Below are 23995 nucleotides of genomic sequence, written 5' to 3' on the forward strand. Positions count from 1 at the left end.
AACGGTACAAAATTAATTCAAAAACAAGCTGATAACAATAATATTTTAATTTTTTAAAATTATGTCACAATGAAGATTTATATATGGTGTTTTTATCAAACATTAGCCTAATTATTTACTAAGATAAAATAATATTTTATTCTGATGAGTATTTCAAGAAATATAAATATGATGAAGTAAGTGAGTTGAAGATCTCTGCCTTTTCTGAGTACTGGTACTTCGTTCATAGTTAACATGGAATCGTATTTGTCACCCTGTTCGAATTAGAATGTCAATATATTGCGAAGATAGAAGAAAGTCATGTTTAAACCCAACTAACGAAACTATCTACTCAAATGAGATGCTACTTATATGTTTGCTTTCATCACATTTATATTAGATGTGCTTGAAATATCTTGATTTAATTAAAGATATGAAACACGCTAAATTTTTCATATTTTAATTGGTCAAATAGAATTTATATTAGCAATTTCTTAAAATACATAAAAAATTCTTAAACTTTCCTATATGTATTCTTCACTCCTCAGATTGCTACCTAAAGAAAGTTCAAATGATTTTTGCATTTTACTTGAAGTGTAATTGCTTTTTTTTTACGGACAAATGTGAGAAATTTCAGATTTCTATAATACATTTTTGTTTTATCATGAAATTCATCAGCTCCGTTTCAGTATTTTTCCTCTTAATATTTTTAATATGAAATTTCTGATTTTTCTTTAAAATATATTACATGTATTTAGAGCTTTTAATATCACCAAATAAATTCCTGGATTTACTACTGTTAAATCGAGAATGAATTTCAAATTTATTAAAATAAGAAAGAAATCTTTTTTTTTTTTTTTTTTTTTCAGTTTGCTTTCATTTTTCCTAATTAGTACATACTAACTTCAGAGAGCAAAAAATATGCAGCTATTGGAATTATTATTATTTTAAATTTATTTTTATAAATTTGTTATTCTGATATATACTTTTTACATATCGAAAATTCTGATTTATGCATTAAGTTGAATGAATAAGTATATATATAGTTGGAATTTTCATGGAAAGTAATTTCATTAGCGCCCATTATTATGTAATAAAATATACCGTTTTTCATTTATTTATTTTTTACAAATAGTTATTATGCAGTCTACAATTAAAAATTACATTTAGGCATAACTCAATTTTATTTTCTTGCATATTTTATAAACTTTTATCTATGTGTTCAGCACAATGTAGCTATTTTAGCCAAACTAATATCTAAGCTCAAAAAAGGCAAGAAATAAATATGCCATTTTTTTTCCAAACTATTTTTCACCAAAAATTATATTAGTAACATTTTAGTGATTTAGTAAATAAGTCTGCATGAAAGAGCCGTACTCCTTTATTATCTGATGTCGTAGAATCTGAAAGATGAATACACAATATTACGCTATTAGCACATTCGTTACATTACTAGCATAAGATATTGTACGATATCTCCATTGCTTGATACTCTGAATGCCGGCCCACATCGCAAAGACTTTCCAACTATATTTTTAGTTATTTTATGCTAATAGCTTAGCGGCCGTCATCCAATATATTGCTAAACCATGCAGCATATAATGTATGAAATTCTATAATCAATACATTTTTAAAACATGAAACCATAATAGCATTTTTAGCACCAAATATATACCGGTACCCCAAAAATATTGAAACGTGGTTTAATTCTTTATCCATTTGAGATAAATGGACGACATAAATTGCAGAATAGTTCAAAATAAGTTACAGAATAAAACTACGTTCATGAAAAATTTTTGCCGATAATTTTCAAAAAGTTACACTTTTTTAATTCTTATGCGAACCTTCTAGACATATTTGAAAGTCTTTCTTTTCCATCTAACAAGATTGTTAGAAAAAAAAACTACATAATTGTATTTTAAAAGCCAAATTAATTATGATACAGGGAAAAAAATTGACCTATGCCATTTATTACATCACGTAAAATTTTTAAATAAAAAATGCGATAGCGTGAGGCAGAAAAATCCCAGATACCCTAAAATAAAGCTTTAACAGACACAGATAAACAGTGGCCTGCCTATACGAGCATTGGGAAGCATGATGCTCTAAATTTCATTTTATGCGGTCTCGCAGTTGGTGCATATAATAATAAAAAAAATTATGCATACAAATAGCATTTTATAAAATGTACAATACAACATTTTATAAAATGTTGCTACAAATACAACATTTAATAAAATGTATTTTAGAAAGATCTTATGGTAAAAGAAAATCGTTTGCATTTCACTATGCAATTAAAAAAATATTTTAACATAATTATTTGAAACAGTTAAATGAAAGAAAATAAGTCATCTGTGAATTTGTTAGAATGCGTTTTGAAAAATTATGATACGTTTGACAATAAGTTACTTACACGTACTTATTTTGTATTTTAATTTTTACAAAAAATGGCAATCTGAACATAAAAAAGAAGCCTCAAAAATGCGTGACGGTTCTACGAAAATATATTATTTATAGTATGCATATTTTTATAATATATAAGAAATTTTATTTCTATTTTGATATATGGTCCCTATGCAACGCATTCAATTTTCAGTTATTCGTACTCATTCAATTTTAAAGATACGAATATGCAGGGGAGGGGTTGGCAATGATATTGTTGCATAAAAAATTAAAGCTTTCTAATTAACTAAATTTGTCTTGAAGGATAGCATAAAAATTTTAAAAGCGAAACTTTTGGAAAATTAACGGATTTCTTTTTATTTTTATATTAACAGGGTCTTATTTCGTACTTTTTTTTTTTTTTTTTTTTTGTACTTTGCTATTTACATTGCCCAATTATCACTAATAGGTAAAGAAGTAATCTGCGTTTCAATCCTTTTGGGATACCCTGTATAATATTATGGTGGGTACATATATTAATAATAATATAACGTATAATTCAAGTAAATTAATATTGATAATATATTTCTTAATCTGACCTTTCATAAAAATATTATCATTTATTAGGGAGGAATGATTATCCCCCTGCATTTCAATTAAAAAAAATTATATTACCATTATATTTTTGTTATATTAAAAAATAATAGTTGTATAATTTACCCAAATACATATGAAAACTTTTGTTAGAAAACTTTCTTTATATATAAATTACCCTTCTCCACAAAGAAACAGTAAAATAAGTCTTTTTTTAATATTTAGATTTAATAGAAATTATAAATTATTTCAAAAACTAGACCACATACGATAAGCCTAATTCCACTGGTAAATTAGTTCACAACCGTTTTAAAATCATTGCCAAAGAAAGCATTATTATCAATGCATTTTCAAAATTAAGAATATAAATTATATGATTTTATTTATTGCTGTTTATGAAGACGAAAATGCTGTCCAAGGCCTGAATTGTTTTTATTTTTTCTTGAACATTTTACTTTCTGAAATCTCTCTCTCTATATATATATATATTTAAATATCAAATAATTTTTTCATTGATTTTCAGTTTCTGAAGAAATTGATAAGAAGAGCTAGTAGAAGTAATCTAAAATCATAAACAAAACACCACATGTCTAATCACAGATTCAATTCAAATCTACTCAAAACTCCGATCAGATAATTTAGCTACTTTCCATCACGTGACTTAAATAACACAAGAATAAAATTCATTCAAAGTATCACAGCACACGATGGATATAGCCTCCTAGGCGATATGAAATATTAAGTTTCTACGAAAAAGTAAGACGAACCTCGAAATAAACCCCAATTCCTCATTTGGTACGAAAATTAGGTTAAAACCAGGTCTTATCAACAGGTGGAAAATTTTAATTTACTTCTTTCATTTTAGCAATATGGCAACACTAAAATTTCTGAAGTAGGTGGAACTTAAGTTTTTCTGTCAACCAATAGTATAATTTGACAACAAGTCCGATGCATTGCAATCATATGGGTTTTGTTTTGCAAATTGTTGGACTGAGGACGTTAATTAGTTGTGGTCGTATGACTGACAACTAGCATATTTTTGTAAATAAGCAGAATTCAGCAGTATGATGACAGAACCAGAGAAGGATAATACACAAATTGAGGAATTAAATGCCGAAATGGATGATTTTAACAACTGTTAGTAATTTTTCTTATTCTTTAAATTAAATTTTTAAAAAACAAATATTTAACACAAATATTACTTGCGATGGTGAAGTAAATGTTTTTGCTTATTAAACATTTACATTTTATTTGCTGTTGTTTTACATCTTTCCAAGTGTTTTCAGTTTTCTAAACGATTTTAATTTTTTTTTTTATATTTTTCTTTTGATACATATTTTGTATGGCATAAGTCTGAACATTTTGTAACTCTAATCACCTGTGTATTCCGAAGACAATAAGAACCAGTTAATAAATGTGGAAGTATATATTATCGTTAAATCTGAATAAGAATGCATATGTTACTTTAATATTCTACAAATCTAAATTTCAAATATTTTTAATAGCTTTATTCTGGTGCTATTTTATCGAGTGATTTAATAGGCTTCCAAAAATGTAGATCTTGTGTTATTTTATTAACATGATAAAGTAGCTTTCTTCACTGTGAGCTTATTTTAGTTTAGATTATGTTTATTTTTTTATGTGAGTTACTGAGATTTCTTTTTGCCAGACTTAAGTTTAAATAAGGCAATTGTTCCTTTTTTTCATAAGATAAGATTATTTACGTTTCTTTTTCATTTTAATATTTCTGTCTGTTAAACCTGAATATTTGATTGTATACATCTAAAATGTCATTTGAAACATTTTCTGTGCCTAATCACAAAGTCCTTAATATATATACATATATATATATATATTTAAAACTTAACTCTAAGTTTATACTTCTTCTCTTTCTTGCTACTTAATTTATTTTTCAGTCTTAGATCTAATTTCCAGTTTTTGTTTTCAATCTCTTAAATACTATCTGAAGTTAAAAACTGTATACATACAGAAGAAATGTATTTTTGGATTCTTTTTTAAATGGATAGTTGTTATGGAGATTGATCACTATAAAATATATATAAATAGTTAATTTTTTTGTGTGTGTCTACGGTGCAGTTAAATATGGAACTTTACATGTTTGTCATTAGGACAGGGTTTTTTTAGAAATACTTATACTGTTCTGCATTTCTTCCACCAATTAATTATCGTTACACTTTGTTGATCCATTCTTGTTTGCAGCATTGACAGACATAGCATGTATTGTTTTGTTTTTTTAGTAATTTTAGGACATTTGTAAATGGAAAATGAAAAACAATAAATTTATTTTTGAAATCTTTCAACCATTTGCACCACCTGTATATTTTTTACATACTTTGCAAAAATCTTATTCTAAATAGCAAATTATTCTTCATGCCTGATTGTAGTTATTTCTTGTAAACAGAAATATATATATTCTTTTAACATATTGAAACTGCTTCAAATGTCTAACCAGTGCATTTTGAAAGTAATTTTCATTCTGTTTGTAGGATTTAATCTTCTAAGGTATCGTGTATAGTAATCAATAAATTTAAAGTCATATGAAAAGAGATTTTGAAACAGTAAACTTTATATTTATATTACCTTAAATATATAAATAAATGTGAATTATCTGATTTTCAGATCAATTTGAAAAACATGAAAAGATGTTTGGTCACTTATAAAATAAAGCAAAATTCGGTATATACACAGCTCAAATCTTTATGAAAGCTATTTGTGCACTAAATTGTGAATTGCTTTTTAAAAAAATAGTATCCTTAAAATGTCAGACTTTAATTTTTAAATACATTTGCTAGTGTTTACAATATGAAAACATATTTCAATAATAATCGAAATTAAATTATTTTCCTATCTATTTCTGTTTGAATGGCATTTAAAACCTATGGGTGGAAACATAATGTCTTTTATGTTAGTTTGCCAACCTTAACAAAATTTATCCATTGGTAAAAGAAGGGACTTGAGATGTATGTAAACTAATATCTTTATTATATAAATTTTATGTAATAAAGATGTAATTAATAACTACATATGATATCAGTTCTAGCTGAATGATTGTTCATAGATATTTTATTAATGATGCTTTTGAAATGCTATCAAAATACTAGTTGGTATGTCCAGTGTTGCTCTGAATTAAATTCCTTATATGTCTAATATTTTTTGGTGCAAAAATTTCTTTCGCAGAAAATAATATAATTTACAAAATTATTTTACTATCTGAAATTTTTAAAGTAAAATTAGAATATCAATTGAATTAGAGAATTTTTAAAAACCTGCAGTAGCTAATTTTTATCATAAGTTATTAATATTTGTTGTATTACAACTGCAAACTTTATTCACAAATGTTATAAAAAAGAAAAGTTTTAAAGAGCTTTTTGAGAAAAATAATTACATAGTTAATTTTTCATTAATAAGAAAAATGTGAAAATAAACCAAATGAATTATTGTTCTTGATAAAAATTGTTAATCATCTGCTTTTAAAGTGTTCTTTTAGAATTGCTAATATTTTCAAGCAGCTGTTCTTCATATGTATTCATGTTTTCAACAAAAAATAAAAATCATTAACTCGCAAATGAATGCTTTCTTTTCCTTGCCTTCATTTGAATTTGAATCACTAGCTTAGGTTTATTTTTAAGCATCTTTAAATCATTGCTTTAAAGCCAATAAAGGCTTTATCAAAAAAAGTTCATTGAAATAAATTAAATTTTTTAAAAAAATAGTTGCAGAATAGTTCAAATTGAGGGAAAGAAGAAATGTTTGTTAATTTCTAATTAATTTTTATACTTTGAAAGTTGATAGTTTTCTTTCTCATGTCCTATATAATAAGTCTGTAAAATTTGATTTAATTCAGACCATTTATTTAAGAGGAATGTGGAACATTCATGCATTCAGAACTATAATTTATGACTTTAATTTATATTAACATACATTGATGGTTTAAATCCTTATTAAGTTTAATAAGTCTTGACTTTCTTCTTTCAGCTCCTATCATTCCGGAAAAAAATGTGCGAATACGAAACTTGATTGGCTTTTGGTAAGTGAATTTGGTAAGGCAAAAACTTATTTATTTATGTGTCCATTTGTTTTATTGTTGTACATGACAACTTTAATTTTTTCTTTAAACATTTATGTTATACATAATTTGAAGTTTATTGCTACTTAAAATTATACATGTAAAATTCCTTAAAATTTTCTCTGCATTGGCATCTTTCTCTGTTAGTGTGTTTCCTGAACTGATTATCAAATTTCAAAATCTTAAAATTGTTTCCTTTCTAAACTGTTTATGAGAAGGGTTCTCATGATAAACTAATGAAGAATAAATGTTTATTCAATTACATTAATGCTTATTAATATAGTTAATTTAGATAAACCATTGCAGATATCAATATTTTACTGTTTTATTATGGAATTTCTTTCAGTATTTTTTCAACTTACTAAAAACTTCAACTTATTATTCCACTGAGCTTGACAAAAGGAAAACTCTTGTGTACTTGTCTGTGCAAATAATAGGATTGAAAGTTTCAGTGCTTATAAATGATTCTGTTTATATTAATTTTGAATTCATGAAAATTATACATTTGTATTCTTTTGAAGAAATGTATCTTTTATAGCTCACTTTAAATATATCTTTGTTGTAGCATTACATTTTTTTTTTCTCGACAGAATAAGGTTGAGGTATATAGAAGATTTTTTTTAAACTTTATTCTATATTTAAAGAAATCTCATATGTGTGCTATTAGCAATTGCTTTCGTTCAGTTCAAAATTTCTCCTTTTTTTTATTTCAATGAACATATTTGCAATTTAATAAATCTAGCTTAACAGGAATTTTCCAGTATGGTTGCTTATGTTTATGTAATAACTGATAAAAGTTTACAAAATTATTATGCATATTAAGACATTTTCTTAATGCTTGACTTGGCAAAATAAGTAAATTTTTGTTGATACATACTCAGACAAATGTACTCCTACTTTTTTTCTTTCTGTAAAAAAAAAAAATTACCTGAAAATTTTTTTAAAACTTTTTGGCATTTTAATAAAAAGCTTACTTTTCTTAAAATTGACAAAAATAGATCATTAATTTACCTGGAAGATTAAAGAAAAATTAGTTTAATTTGAAATTATTTCACTATATAAACTATTACATTTCCATAAAAACTTTCAAATTTGCTTTTCAGCAAAATTGCTTTCGATTCGCTTGATATTTTCTAATTTTTTCACATCTCATGCCAGATGAAATTTTATACTCTTCTGATACAGCAAAAGTGGTAATTTATTTAAAAATTAATGCATCAACACTGAAGTAAATAGTCAAATTATATGTAATTGAATAGGCAGTTTATTCTAAACATAAAACTGAACTAATATATATATGGCACTGATTGTTTAGCTACAATATTTTTTTTTTATTGTTTAGCAAAAATAATTTTTTTTATATAAATTTTCTAGTTCTTCTCAGATCTGGAAATATGTGGGTTTTATAATTTGAAATTTTGTGTATCTGTCTACAAATTTCATGTACCTGAAACTCAGTTTTATGGGCATTTTATTGAGAGCTCATGGCAAAAATACTATAATATTTTCCTCCCTCCTAGTAATACTGAGTGGCATTAGTTGTTATTTTTTAACATATGTACAAATAAAATAATTTTTTTAAATAAATTCTTTCATGTGAGCTACTAACAAAATAAAACACTTGTTAGATAACTGTTGTCTTCATGTTTGTTATTGACAGAAGTATTTGGTTACAGTTCTTCAGAATTCAAAATAGTTATGCTGCTAACCATTTTTTTATCTACAGTTTAAATATGTTTGTGCTACATAAAGTATTTATTTAAGCAATCAAGTGATAACTAAAGTGCAGTCTAATTAAAACTCGCATTATGGAATTGTGTAAGTAAATTATGCATTCTAACTCTGTGTATTGCTCTGTAATATTAATGAGTATATTACGTTATAATTTCTTACATTTTTCAAATTTCTAATTATATATTTTTAATGATGCTTATAAATCTATAAAAATTGTATGTTTATATTTATATTCTAGGTTATTGGGATTGTGCAATAACTATCCATATGTGATAATGTTAAGTGCAGCATATGATCTCTTATATCCAAAAACAGATGGTGGTGTCCCAGTAAGTTTCTTTCAACCTCTTTAAATTTTATGCATTTTAATTATATATCTTGTTATTGTGCATAATTATTTCATTGTTTATGTATTTCAAATTGACATTTAAAATATGTTTAGCATTTATAATTAATTTGCCCCTGTCACCTCTTACCATATTCTTATTGCATTCTCAGAAGAATTTATTAATTTATTTTTATTTATCCATTCTTATCTTTCTTTATTTTTTAAAACTTTGATTGCATTTGCTTAGGATCAGATATCACTGGATAGACTATCAGATATAATTTTCAATTCTATAAGTTCTTCAGCTGCATGATTTTATTATAATTCTATAATATTCATATTTCATAAATAAATTCTATTTTAATGAAATGGAAGTACCGTATATGACCTACATAAAATATCTTTAAGAATCAGAAAGAAATGAAATTAAAAAAATTGGAAACTCCTTGTAAATTCTTATGCCTTTTCTGTTTATGTAATTGATTTTTGAAAAAATATTAGTAATATAGAGGAAACTTAAAAAATGATTCAAGAACTTGTATTTGTGAAGAGTGTGTGTGTGGGGGATTTTCCAGTAGTTTTTCTACAGATATATAGGCTGTTCCTTTCCCAGAGCAAAACTCATTTTCAAAGTCTTTTTTTTTTTTTAAGTAAATGTAATTGTGTCTTCTTACATTTTTATTTTCTTTATTAAACTCCATCATTTTAAAAATTAAATGGATAATGAAATTTTGTTTAAAGAAATTGTTAATGCATACTAATGAAATGAATTTTAAATAATTATGAATTTTGTAATGCTAATGAAATGAATTTTAAATAATTATGAATTTTGTAATGCTAATGAAATGTAATTAACTAATTCCTGTTAATCTAGCTGAATGTTACTTCAACAAATGTAACCAGATGTAATGAAATATCTACTGGAGTAAGTTTATTTTCATGCTGTCTCCATCTTTAAGATAGCTTTTCCTTGTTTACTTACTTTTTTTTTTTTTGTAATGTGTTTTTTTTTTTAATTATTATCTAAGAAATATTATTTGCTTGACGTCTCTCTCATCTAAAGCTTTAATGGTTGAAATTTCAAAATGTTTTATGTAGATATTATTTCCATGCTTTATTCTTTTCATTGGTTTTTGTAAGGAGGATTTGAAAATTTTCTCTAACACTTTTTCATTAATAATTTATATTGTTTAAAACAGACGCTTTCAATATCCGTACTTAGGACATGTTTTAAATTATTTCTTTGCCGTAATTTTACGAGGGTAGGTATAAAAGTTTCCGGCCTAACAAAGAAAATTTTAAAAAAAAAAATTATGTTTAATTATTGCTTTATTTTTCAACGTAGTCTTCTTCCAAAGGCATACACTTTCTCCAGTGGTGCGGCAATGTTTGGATCCCCTCTCTGTAAGAGCTTTCTTCTAAGGCCTCAAAATATGCATTCGTAGCTGAGATGACTTCGATTTCAGAACAGAATTTCCTTCCAGCCAGAAATTTGTTCAAGTTGGAGAAGAGGTTGTAGTCTGAGGGGACCATATCAGGAGAATAAAGGGCATGAAGAAGAATTTCAAACTTCAATTCATGAAGTTTAGCCTTCACAATGACAGCCTCATGGACGGGAGCATTGTCCTAGTGAAGCAGAACTTTCTTCTTGGCCAAACCTGGTCTTTTATCTTTGATTTTAGAATGCAATTTATCCAAAAGATTAGCATAATATTCAGCATTGATTGCCCTGCCTTTTTCTAAATAATCCAATAATAAAATTCCCTTAAAAGCCCCCAAAAATTGTTGCCATAACCTTTCCTGCAGATGACGCACTTTTTCTTGTTTTGGTGCCCAGTCCTTCGCTGTTCACAGTTTTAATTGCTGCTTATCCTCTAGAGTATAGTGATGGATCTATATCTCGTCCACCGTAAGGAAATGCTGCAAAAAATCAGTTCGGTTTGAATTGTACAGAGCTGATATTGTCATGCGCTGCAGTTTTTGATCCAATGTCACCAAATGCGGCACCCATGTTGCTGATAACTTTCCCGTATACAAAATATCGATTAAAATATGATATGTTCGTTCTTCATATATACCAACATACTCAGCAACCTCTGTCAATTTGTATATATTTTTGTGAACTTTTCTAGCGATTTCATCTGTAGTGGCTGATTTTGGTCTTCCAGAACTCTCCGCCTCCACAGTGTTTGTAAGACCACGTTTAAAGCAACCCATGTTTTAATAATTGTAAATGAAGGAGCAGATTCTCCCAGTGTTATATCTAGCTCAGTTTTAGTATCCGTTGGAGATAAGCCTTTTATTAAAAATATTTTATCACAGCTATCACTTCAGTTTTTTCCATACACGGCTAAAAATAAAAGAAGACAATTCAAAAACAGCATCGTGCAAAAACAACCAAGCACAAATCTTTTAAAATATGCAAGAAGTACTAAACAGAATTACTTTGAATTGCTGTAGTCAAAGTAATTCTGGGATATATCAGGCCGGAAACGTTTCATCCCACTCTCGTAATTAATCAACATATAAGCTGCAGCTCAGTAATTGATTGTCTTGCTTGTGCTTTTCAGTACAATTGTTTGAACAGATTAGATTATTAAACATGTGAAGATCAGGGTTGAGTCTGCTACTTATACAACCATATAATGGCAATCAGATGCAAACAACACATGCCAGCACTTCAGTTTATATACTGATAAATTAAAGCTACAATGAGAAAATATTTCTTAATGGTACTGAAGGATTCAAGTAATATTTATATTACCACAAACCCATTGATGATGACTTTTCTATCATTTGTATTCCCAAGTGTTTATTAGTGTAAGTAGCAGACTGCTGTGACTGCCATGTTTAATAATCTGTTTAATTTGTAATTTAGCAGGTGATTTTAAATTGTATTATCAAAATGAAATTAATGTGCATTTCATATTTTGAACCTAAAACTAACCCAAAAAAAGTGTATAGCTTATTTTTATTCACATGTCTGTTGTTTATTAGGTATAAACAAATATCTCACAATACTTTAAATTACTAGTATCAATTACTTTTGCACAATGATGTCTGCTAATTTAAAATCGTATTATATTTGAATTAGGCAATAACGTATTTATATTGTTTTTAATAATTGTCTATTAATTAAAGTGATATAGGAAGGTAATTAATGTCATTATGTATTAGCTGTGGGTTCATAGTAAACTATTAATTTATGACTAAAGTACTAATCATATTGATAATTAATCAGGCTCTTTATTAACCAAATTTTTTTCTATCTAAATTGACTGGCACATATTAAATCTGTGATGTTGGCCTTGTTGTCTAATTAAAGAGAAATAACATTTTGTGTCAAAAGACAATAAATTTGCCTACGTTAAAAAATTATTAAGTCATTCTATTTATTGTTTGCCATTTGTATCTGAATGAATGTAAAATTAATCCTTTTTATGCAGCATGTTAATCTGTATATCTTAAGTTTGCAGCATTTTCTGTTACGGTGAGTCTGCAATAATTTTCAAGTTGATTTGTAATCAAATAGCAGTTTAAAAATATTAAATAAGGAAAAAAACTTGTTAAAATGCAACGGCAACATACAGTAAATGAAAATATCCATTTCATAAATGTCAACTTTTAGCTCTGGCGAGTGATTGAGTGTATTAGGGACATAAGGAGAAGAAAATGTGGTTCCTACGGCGCGAATTCACCGTTACTCACGGTTGGCTAAAGTTTGATGCTTAGTGAAAGATTGTTTAAGCTGAATTGAGAGTCTGGTCATGAAACAGTGGGAAGGTGAAGAGGCTAATCGAAGTCGATATAATGGATGAAAACACTGTGAACCAATAAGGAAAGAGACTGAGTAAGTGAATAAGTTCTTTACAGAGATGGAAATGAAGACTTGCAAGAGGAGGAGGGGAGGGGGGATGTGACGAGTGTGGAGTTCGGAATGAAATTTAGTATAATGGTAATATACATATAGAATGTTCATTCATGAAAATATTAAAGCTCAATAATAGCCCGCCAGTTTCGAAAAAATGACCCACAAACTTTCAATATCGCTTATATACTAATAATGTATCCCAGTTGCCGAGCGCCCGAATAGTATAATAGGAAAGGTGCTGGCATAGCTTTCACAACACTTGTGTTCAATCCTGGGGCTGTTTTTTTTCCTGGCTTGTCGGGAAAGTAAGTGCATTAGCTTTATATTCAATTTCAGCAATTTCCTTTTCTAAGAGAAATTTCTTTTTGTATAGAGAGATCAAGAAATCAGAGTTAAACTTTTTTTATGTCATTGACTATTATTTATTTCGCCATCTGTTTCCTCAACAGTAGGCGATATTGTGAATGTGCAGATATTGCTAACATTTCCAATTCTTTAGTAATGTTTACTATGTGGATTTCGAAAGACTGCTTCATGTAATAATAGATTACATTTAGTGAAACATGTTATATTCTTCATTCAAATTTCCCACTTCAATATTTTAATTAGTGGTGAATCCTCTTTCCATAGATACTTGTTCACGAGAAAGAATGAAAATAATTTTCAAAACTCTCCAAGTTTTTTATGATCTTCCAATAAAAATTTAAAAAAAAATCCTCGTCCAGTTTTATTTTTCTAATATGAAAATCATCGAATCAAATATCTGAAGTTTTGAATCATTCACTTATAGAATTGCACAATGAATCAAATGCACATTCTCAGGCATATTGTTAAGAAATGCTTGAACTTTTGCACAAAAATTATTTGATATAAAAATATTTAAATAATTCACTAATGGAAAGTCATTAAATAACGTTGAAATATAACTAAAAAATGCTCTACAAACAAGTAATCACGTATAGAAAAGCAAAGATGATCTGAAGTTACTGTTAAGAACATAACATGAATACATAAAATTATTTCTAAAAAGAAAGGATTTTCCCCTTATCTAAAAAAGATAAAGGAGATGAAAGAAGAGTCAAGTAAATGAAAAGGATATATTATCCCGCATGTCTCGAAATTGAGATAAAGCCTTCTTCACTTACCTCCAGGTTCAATAAATCCATTAAACATTGAAAGATCCGAACCACAAAGAAAATACAGTCTATAATCAGGCAGTCCTAAAGTGGCGAATTGATTTGTTTTTCTATTAGAAGAAAAATATAAGCACTTGAATTAAAAAAAAAAAAAAAAAAAAAAAAAAAAAAAAAACTTTTTAATCCTAACTAATAATTTATGAGGACTATCGAAAATAAGCAGTTTTTGAGGGTTTTTAATGACGCTACGTACCTTGAGAATTTATTTGGACTAGTTCGATTTATAGTCAGATCTAAAGCACATTAAAGCTATGAGGGGAAAAAATCGAATCCTACATAAATCAGGTATTAAATATTTATCGAACATATATATTTTTTGTTATTAAGTAGTGGCAGTATAAAATGTTGTTAATATTGGGGCTGAAATGAAGTGAGTATTTTTTTGAGGGCGAAGGAGTTGAATGGGAGGGTTATTTTTTTTTTGTTCTATCTTGTTGGGTTGGCTTAAATTCGATTTGATGGGTTGTTTGTTTATGAGCATGCAGGACAACTTTTCCAGAAGGTAATGTAACCTGTATTCTTGCAGTTAATATTGGTGAAATTTTCAGTATTATATTTCAATGAACAGTCTCTAGTAACATCTGTACATCTTATGTATCTTGGTTCCTGGAGGTGCTTCTTGACGGAGTAGTGAAAATCTTCACACTTGTAACAAACTGTAGGTGAAAATTTTCTTGATAGAGATTTGACTTTTATTTTCAAGTAATGTAAGCTGGTGATGGTGAAGATTTTTTTGGACTATGCTTCTTTGTAGTTCAACCAGAAAAATTTAGGGGAGGATTTATCATTATAGCTTTTAAATTATATCATTTTGGTGAACTTGAGGTTCATTTCCATGAGTTCTTGTTTTATTTATTCAACTGGGGTGCCATTTGGGAATCCTTTGATAACTGCATTCATTGATCGATCTTCAATTGGATCTTCTAGAAAAAATGCTTGCTTCTTATTTTGGAGAATTTGGGTGATTTTTCTCTTTTCTTCAGGAGAATTTGCTGCAATTTTTATGTTGCCATGATAAAGAGTGTTATCATGTAGACCTAGGAGTAGTCTATTGATTTCTTGGAGGATGAAATCGAAATTTTGAGAATAACGGCAGGAATGGTTTTTAGGATCGTTGAAGATGTAGAACTCTTACCTATTTTATATTTTAATCGGGTTAGTTTTGGGTTGTAGTTTTGGCTTTACTTTTCAGTGTCATATGACGTCTGGAATGATACAAGTTGAATGATGTTTCTAATGGCTTTTCCATTTATCTTGATGTCATGGTTCTGTTTCACTCTGAGCTTAGTCCGATCTTTTGTAGCCAGTCCTATGAAGTTTCTAGATATCCATATGTTGAATGCGCATCACTGATGTAATTTTCAGTGAGCTGATGTTGATTTCTGATTAAGTTGGTTAGGTTTGGTATTTCTTTCTAGAGAATCTGTTTTAATCTTAGGCAGGTCCTTGCTTCTCTTTCTTCATTTCCGTAAGAAAAAAGGAGGCCTTGTTTTGCTAAATTAATTATCTTCTCCTGGTGGGGATCTTAATTGTTTGACTTCATAGTAATCTTAGCTGTAAACTTCAGCTTTACCTGTTGATTTGTTTGAAAGAATTTTGACTTTTACTGAAAAATTTTGATGTTGTGTAGTTGAATAGAGGGAGATCGTTCAAATATTAGAAACTATGTAGTGAAGAGGAGTTTGAAAATTCTAAGCAAATAGAGTGGGTTTCTGATCGTTTTTTGTTTTTTTTTTTAAATTTTAATTCTGCCTTTTTTATTCATTGTTGATTCTTGGATTTCACTTTGTCCATCATAAAAACGGACAAAGTAATTTCACATTTCTTCAGACTGGTTAGGTAGTCTAGGGATAATTTCGTTTGGGAAAATAGTGCAGTGGCATTTCCTGCGGTTTATACAATGTTCGAAATCTGCTGGTTCTGTCTGCTTAGACATAAAAGGGCTTCTAAAATGCTCTCTGATTATAATACGAAACTCTAAAAGGTATATCTATCTATGATGGCATCCATCCTCAGAATCGAGAAAAATCATATTATCAGTGATTGAGTGCAAACTCCTTTCTGCTTTTATTCCAGGCAGCCAACAGTTGTGCAGTTGAGGTAGATGATACCATCATGCGAAATCGTCATATGATTTCCCTTTCAATCTCACGAAGGGAGACGAAACTTGGACCACCATAACAGATCTTGTGTGACAAGTTTGCTGCTTCTGCTTTATCGATTCGGGTAATGATACTTAGAGAAAAGAAGGTTTGAGAAGATCCATAGAGATGAGTCGTTCTTGTTCTTTGATAAAAACGACTGAGCCATTTGTCTGGTGATATACCACTTCGAAAGGGCCCTCATAAGAAGTCTGCGAGGCTTTCTTGAATTGAAGTCGGCAAACATAAACACGATTACACGTCTAGAGATCCATTGGTATATAGGTATGCTGATTACCGTGATGAAGGAAAAAGGTATGAAGAGTCATTATTATTACACGACGTAATTAGGACGGATCAATCTTTATCTCCTCATATAACTGTCCAGAAAATCAAAGACTTGATCGGTATAACAACTCTATAGATGAGATCCTCGCGTAGGACAGACCGGAGGTTCAACAAATGAGAGACAATGCATCTAACCAGTCGGCTTGATAATAGGTCAAAACCTGCTTTAACAGACGATGAAAATATTCCTACAACCCGTTGCACTGTAGAGTATAAGATGCAATGTTAGCTAAATGAACACCAGGGAATACAGAAAAATCTGAATTGCCCCTATCGCTTGTCAACCTCTGAGGAGTGACGATTCGTGAAACCAGATGATTACAAAAGCTCTAGCAACAGTCTCCACTTCCATATTTATCATAGACACAGCTTTCGGCCACTTTATAAGCCTATCTATCATGGTTAGGCTGTATCTGTAGCCAAGTACAATTTTATAATATCGAAATGGATATGTGCAAACTTCTAATTGGAAACAAGGAATTGTAACTGTATGCAAATGAACTTTCGATCGCTGACAATCGATACAAGTACTATATCAAACACTTATCGGCCACTTTATAAATCTATCTATCATGGTTAGACAGTATCTGTAGCCAAGTACAATTTTATAATATCCAAATGGATATGTGCAAACTTCTAATTGGAAACAAGGAATTGTAACAGTATGCAAATGAACTTTCGATCGCTGACAATCGATGTAAGTACTATATCAAACACTTATGTCTTTAATCATTTCTAGTCAAACATATTTTGAACCCACGAGCTCCTTTATAATGCGAAATCCTGGATGTAGCATGTCGTATACTCGTCAAAAACTCTACGTTTTAATGGCAGATGAACAAAATAAAATATCTTTACGCTAGTAGCATCAGTATATAGACACTAGCAACAACTGGCATCTGTGCGTTAAGTAAATTATCACCAAATGTCACTTTACCTTCCTTGTCTATCTTAATTTTCCTATACCGATCATTATCCAGAAGATTCACCAGCAACCAATCCACAATTCGCTCAACAAAATCTAATAAATATCTAGGATGCTGCATGACACTATATGCAGTTAATAAATCTCGGTTATAAGTTCAATATTTATACTGCAGGCATGAGAATTTCTTTGAAAGGAACCCACGAGGTCTAAGACCACCGGGATAGATCTGCATTATTTCCATTCTTTGTTAAAGTCACTACATTTGGTTACAACGCTAATTTCGCATCCATAGAAGGATGTTACTGTCCGTCAAAAAAGTATCTGAACGCTGCTCTTTATTCCGATACATGATTAATGTAAAATTGCCTCAAAATAAATCTAAATGCCTTTTGCTGTAAGTATGTTCTTCATAAATAATTTTAGGAATTACTAGTAGGAAATATTTTTTCAAGCAAGAGATCATCTTCATATTTAGATTTTCACAAATTCAATTTTTTTACAAGTAGCAACTCCCAATTTCGAATACGTATCTAAATACTCTGAACTAAAATAGTTGAAATATAAACTGTCTACTCAAAATTACAGAATGTTATGAGTTATAAGCAATTAATATATATATATATATATATATATATATATATATATATATATATATATATATATATATATATATAATTGTTATTTAAAAGAAATATTAATTTTAGTGTTGAATTAAATATCGTATCGTTTGAGAGAGAAAGAAAAAAAATTGATTTTTATTCTTTCTATTCTTTATTCCTATATTTCTTTATCAGTATATATAATTCCTGTAATCACTGCTTACTAATTAAAAGACGCTTTATTTTACGGGCAAACAAAAAAGTAGTGCATTTCATTCACTGATAAATGTAAATAAATTTTCTTCCATGTTTTACCAGCAGCTTCGTGTTCTATGCAAATGCTTTTTGATTGCGAAAGATTTCATTGTATGAAATCGTGCATAAAGGATATATTCGTGTGACAGATGTGAAAAGCAAATTGCAGAACATCACTCTAAATGTTTGTTCATAACTTTAATTTCTATTATTGTTGCTCTTTATAAAGCTATTATCCATCACATATTTTACTGCTTCTTATATGAATAGAAATTTGAAAGCTGGTATAATTATACGAATTATTGTATATGTCTGTAAGAATAATTGTTAAAAATATAATTTATATTACATAATAATTATTCCATGGGATGTCTTTAAGAAATAATCACTTCAATAATCGAAAATTTATTATAGAACCTATTTGCTTAAGCACAACAAAGTTAATTTAATTAAACTAGCATTAAAAAAATCTAACATTTATTAACCAACTTATAGTACATGGAGTAGTAAAACCAATAAAAAAAATTACAAATCGTCATAATACATCCAAATGTAATTTTCCGGAAACAACATAATTATTCTTGAAAGTTTTGAGAATAGCTATAGATTTCATTTTGGCATTAGTTCTTGAAAGTTTGAATCTCCTCCCCCTCCCCTTCAAAAGCATATAAGCTATTTATTTAGTAAACAATTGAAATTTGTTTTTCAGTTTTATTCGATCCACTTCTACACTTTATTTAAATATTAAGAAGACTGTTTAATTTTATGCTTACAGAAAAATTCTAAAATAAAATATTAATCAATACTTTGCGAGTGATTGAAATTATTTCAAATTCTTTGTTTTCACATGTATAGAGAATGAATATAAGATACCTTTTGCATTCAAAATATTAATATTAAATTCATTATCTAATAATGTTTTGATTCCTGAACTTTTTTATTCCATTTTCAATTATATGCAATATTACAAAAATTCTAATAACGGCAGATAAATCTTATGAAATCTGATACTTGTGTAAGAAATATTGAGCATTTAAAAAGCATTAGTAAATTTAAATAAAAACAAATAGCCCTTTTCTGGTTAAAAAATACAGAGTTCATTATCCATAAATTATTAACAGAAAAAAATTCGTCAGAGTATTTGTAAAATTAAATAGTTCAATCCTACAAAGTATTTATTTGGAAATACAATTCCCATTTTTCTGTAATTTCTTATATTCTATGAGTGACATTATATGAACCGATGAGTAAAAATTTTAACTTACCAAAAGGGCAGAAATTATCCCCTACATTTAAAAGTAAAGACTGTTTATAGAATTTTTATGGCAATGAAAAACTTTTTTTTTTTTCATTTTGATTTCATATGTTTTGCCGCTAACGAAATTATATATCTATCCATTATATAAACAAATTTTATGCAAACATTGTGTTTTATTAGCTTTGTGATTGGTAGATAGAGACTCACCTGATGATATTTGAAGATTGTTTCGCCAATATTGTTTGAAATATTTAATGAAAAATATTTTTACGTCGTAATAAGTATTTATATTGCGCTTGACGGCAAAATGATGACAAAAAAAAAAGTAAAGTAAAGATTTAATTAAAAGAAATTGAGTTTAAAGCAATTTTATTTATTAATTCTGCTTTTAGACACATCGTTTGTGGCAACACTAAGCAATAACTTTCCTGTTTGTTTGCCTTTTTCGATTAATGGAAATTTTCCGTTTCTCGTCTGTTCATCGTCTGAATACTTAGCAATACACGTATTAACCTTGCAGTGTTTTTTAATAGTAATTGGGCGTCATGGGATATCAGATAAAGAAAAAATTCGAAGAAAGACCGAGCAAGAATCTGGCAATTCGAAAAAAAAAAAAAGGAAAAAAAGCCCATCTTGAAGCTGCAGAGTTGGCAGCAAAGTGTGAAAAATTAATTCAAAATTTAGATATTGCTGATGTAAGAAAATATTGTTCTCATTGTGGGGCTTTGAGTTTTGAATCGGAAGCAGGCCAATCGGAAAATTTATGTTCTTATCATGAAAAAATTAAACTTCCATATATATATATATTAAACCATTGTAGAAAACGATATTTGTTTGAAGGAATGCATGATCAGTAGCATTTCAGTACCAAATAAAAAGCTGTCAACATTTTAAAATTTGTGAACGCACGCCTGAATGTATTATTTTAGATGCAATATTGAAAATTTAATATTATGGTAAACCTACTCGTAGGAAAGAGCTGAAATTTTGCATATCCCCGTTAAATGGCATAATCCTTCGATTTAGGTGAGAATTTAAGTATACTGCAATTTAAAAATCTCTAAACTCTTAATTCTGAATTTTTTCTCATATTAAAATTACTTTTTATGTTAAATACGTTTGAAAAATGTGTAAAATACCTTATATTTTCGTGATGAAACCAGTTTAGTTCAATAACTATATTAGTTTTTAAGAAATAAAAATTCAAGATTTAATTTTAATATCAGAAAATCAAAATTTTGTTAACTCATAATTTTGACGTGAATAGACATTAACTAATGAAACTTGATTTTCGAACATAAATTTTGATATAGTTTTAAAATTTGATGAGGAAAGCGACTGTTGCCTTTGAAAACTTTGAGATTTGTTCTTATTTCAGATATAGACGACCCCTTAAAAAATTTTTAATGCAAAAATCTTTAAGAGTACGTTAAGCCCTTTCGAATGACACTTTATATATATATATATATATATATATATATATATATATATATATATATATATATATATATACGTTGAACGATGTCAAAATAAAGCTGGGGCTCTTCCCCCCCCCCTCCCGAAACTGACTGCATGTCTTAAACCTGAATCAAGTGTCAACAATCCTATACCGATTCTGGTGCCATTAGCTGCATATAAAACAAAATTACGTTTTTTATTGTTTAGTCTGAAACGACTTAACGGATGATAGAAAACTTCACTTCTAATGTCAATTAGAAAACTTGTATGCGTCTTAACATCAGTTACATAAAATCTACTTCCACCTCTAAAAATAGAAGGCGTCGTTACTTCTATGTTTGTTTTTTAATGCCTTAGGAGATAGATACACAAGATTCTTTTACCTATACCTATAAGATATACCTTTCTTTATATGTAACGTAGTACCAACATTGCCAATCTTCACGATTTTTAGCATCTATTCAAGATCGCATTAAACTTTGCCCCCAGTGTGGCCGCCGCGATATACGCCTTGAGCCCAACCTTATTCATCTAATAGTTTCATATATATGCTACTATATTTTAACCACTATCAACCGCACTATAGCACTCCTCTTGTGTTGGGCCAAAAATGCTGCTTCGAAAGGCGATCACGCTGGTATTTGTTACTATAATTTTCACATTAATTGCAAGCAGTTGTATTCATAGCAATTGTCATTTTTATTAATATCATTCAATTGTGCTTTTTAATGAGATAAAAATCTCTTGGGCACGATGCGCTGTTATAGTGGCTCACTCTAGTGTATCACTGTGTGAATTGAATGATCGTATTCATATATTATATTTCACACTTCTTTAGTCTTGGTAGCATGTTGCAATGCGTTTATCAGTATACACACAGAATATTCAGTTTCTATTTTTGAAAAACCAGTTTCAGTTATGAATTGTTGTTTTTCTTACATTAATTGTACTGCTGCATGGTTTACACGTAATTCGCGTTGAAATATGCCGTAAAAAGAAACAACCTCGTGCAAAATTGATCTACGCCGAAGAAGTAACAAATTGTTTTCATTTTTTTTTTTTTTTTTTTTTTTTTTCATATAAGTGTTAGATGATAATTGCAAAACGCACCTTATCAAATTCTGATTTATCTGAAAGTGACTATGGTATGAGCACTGATGATACAGTGTGTAGTAATGATTTTGAAAGTGATAGTGGAAGTGATATCATCATCCCTTGCAAAAGATTATGAATTAATTAGGAAAAGCAGTGATGATAATGAACTAATTGCAAGTGCCCCCGATATTAATAACATTAATGAATCTTTACCTGTAAACTCAATATTTTCTAATGAATCGAATAGTTTTTCTGAAGTATCTGGTCCAAAATATGGCCTTGCTTCTGATGCGAAACCAATCGAATATTTCAATTATTTATTTTATTTTATTTATTTGCAATTTCGTATTTCATCTACAATGGTTACAGAAACGAATTGCTATGCGGATCAGATTTTGAATTCCAGGAGAAAATTGTAGCGATGTTCACGCGAGAAATCATCGGTACCAGTAACTACTGCAGAAATGAAAGCAATTGTTGCGGTTCTATTAGAAATGGGCATTACAAAATGACCATCAATAAACCCCTATTGGAATAAAGACTCCAGAAACATCCTGTGGTCCTGAAAGATGTTTGCTAGAAAAAGGTTTCATTTGATTTTAAAGTTTTCTGTTTAATAGATAATAGCAATTTGCCACCATCGGGATATTCAGATTGCGATCCGTGTGATAAATTCAACTTTTTAGTGGATTGCACCTGTAAAATTTTTTGGGAGCAATGTTCGTATCACCATCATTTGAGCATAAACGAATCGTTACTTGGTATTCATTGTTACTCTATTATAAAACAATATCTTCCTAATAAACACACCATAAATGGGAAATCAAGTTCTGGAGGATTTACGATTCTATTTCAAACTATTGTTTGGAATTTTTTTATCATCAAGGTGCAAAATCAAGTAATGATGAAGAAGAAATAAATAAATAAGATGGTCTTGGATATGTAGTGGTTAAAAAACTGATAATATTAATAAATTACTTGAATAAATTATACTATTTATTCATGGCTTATTTTTTTCACTAGTATTCACCTTGCTAAAGCACGCTAACAGAAAAACGCATATCTAACTGGCACCATTCGGAGAAATTGAGAACATATTCCGAATGAAGTAAAATTTTCGCAAGTTGGTCAACCAAAATATTTCAAAAATCACAAAATACTTATATGCTCTTACAAAAAAAAAAAAATCATACTGTTTTCTACAAATTATACAACACAAAACATAACAGTTACAAAGAAGAGTGGAAATGTTCAATATGTAAATGCAAAACTAAATATTATTCATATCCCGATAAAGGACGAACTTTAAAATACCGAAAAAAGTTTTTAGCATTTTTGTCAGAATGGTGCTAAACGCTTATGTAATGTATTCGGAAAATTGTCTGGATAAAAAATTAGCTAGACTACAATTTACTTCGAATGTTATTGATGCTATAGAGAAGAAATGGTTAGCAACCAAAAATACCATAGGAAAACTATCAATAAGAAAAAAGCTTTCTGTAGAAAAATTGCCTGAGAAAAACTTGCGACAGTGTAAGGTGTGTAGCAAAAAAAAAAAAAAAAAAAAAAAAGGTAATAGAATTAACTGACCCGACTTAATTTCCGCTATATGTAAAAAAAAAAAATAAAAAAAAAAAAAGGAATTTGTGCAGCAAAGCATTCTTGTAATAAGTGAGAATAAAAAATATTTGTTTAGTAAAAATTAAATTCTATCTAATAGCCTTAATTCTAATCGTTTCTAT

General features: G+C 28.6%; 1 protein-coding gene across 2 annotated transcripts in view; it reads left to right on the forward strand.

Moving 5' to 3' along the window:
- Positions 1 to 3860: 3860 nt before the first annotated feature.
- Positions 3861 to 23995, forward strand: part of LOC129960365 (battenin-like) — a 55980-nt gene continuing 35845 nt past the window's right edge. Inside the window, exons 1-4 of one of the 2 annotated variants that reach the window (XM_056073770.1) lie at positions 3861 to 4092; positions 6952 to 7003; positions 9015 to 9105; positions 9979 to 10029. In XM_056073770.1, the coding sequence (XP_055929745.1) occupies positions 4020 to 4092; positions 6952 to 7003; positions 9015 to 9105; positions 9979 to 10029 (267 nt within the window). In that variant the 5' untranslated portion in view covers positions 3861 to 4019. Of the gene's footprint in view, positions 4093 to 6951; positions 7017 to 9014; positions 9106 to 9978; positions 10030 to 23995 lie in introns of both variants that reach the window. The other variant, XM_056073772.1, reaches the window with a different exon arrangement.

This window comes from Argiope bruennichi, chromosome X2, assembly GCF_947563725.1.
Source record: "Argiope bruennichi chromosome X2, qqArgBrue1.1, whole genome shotgun sequence".
In the NCBI taxonomy this organism is placed as follows: Eukaryota; Metazoa; Arthropoda; class Arachnida; order Araneae; family Araneidae; genus Argiope; species Argiope bruennichi.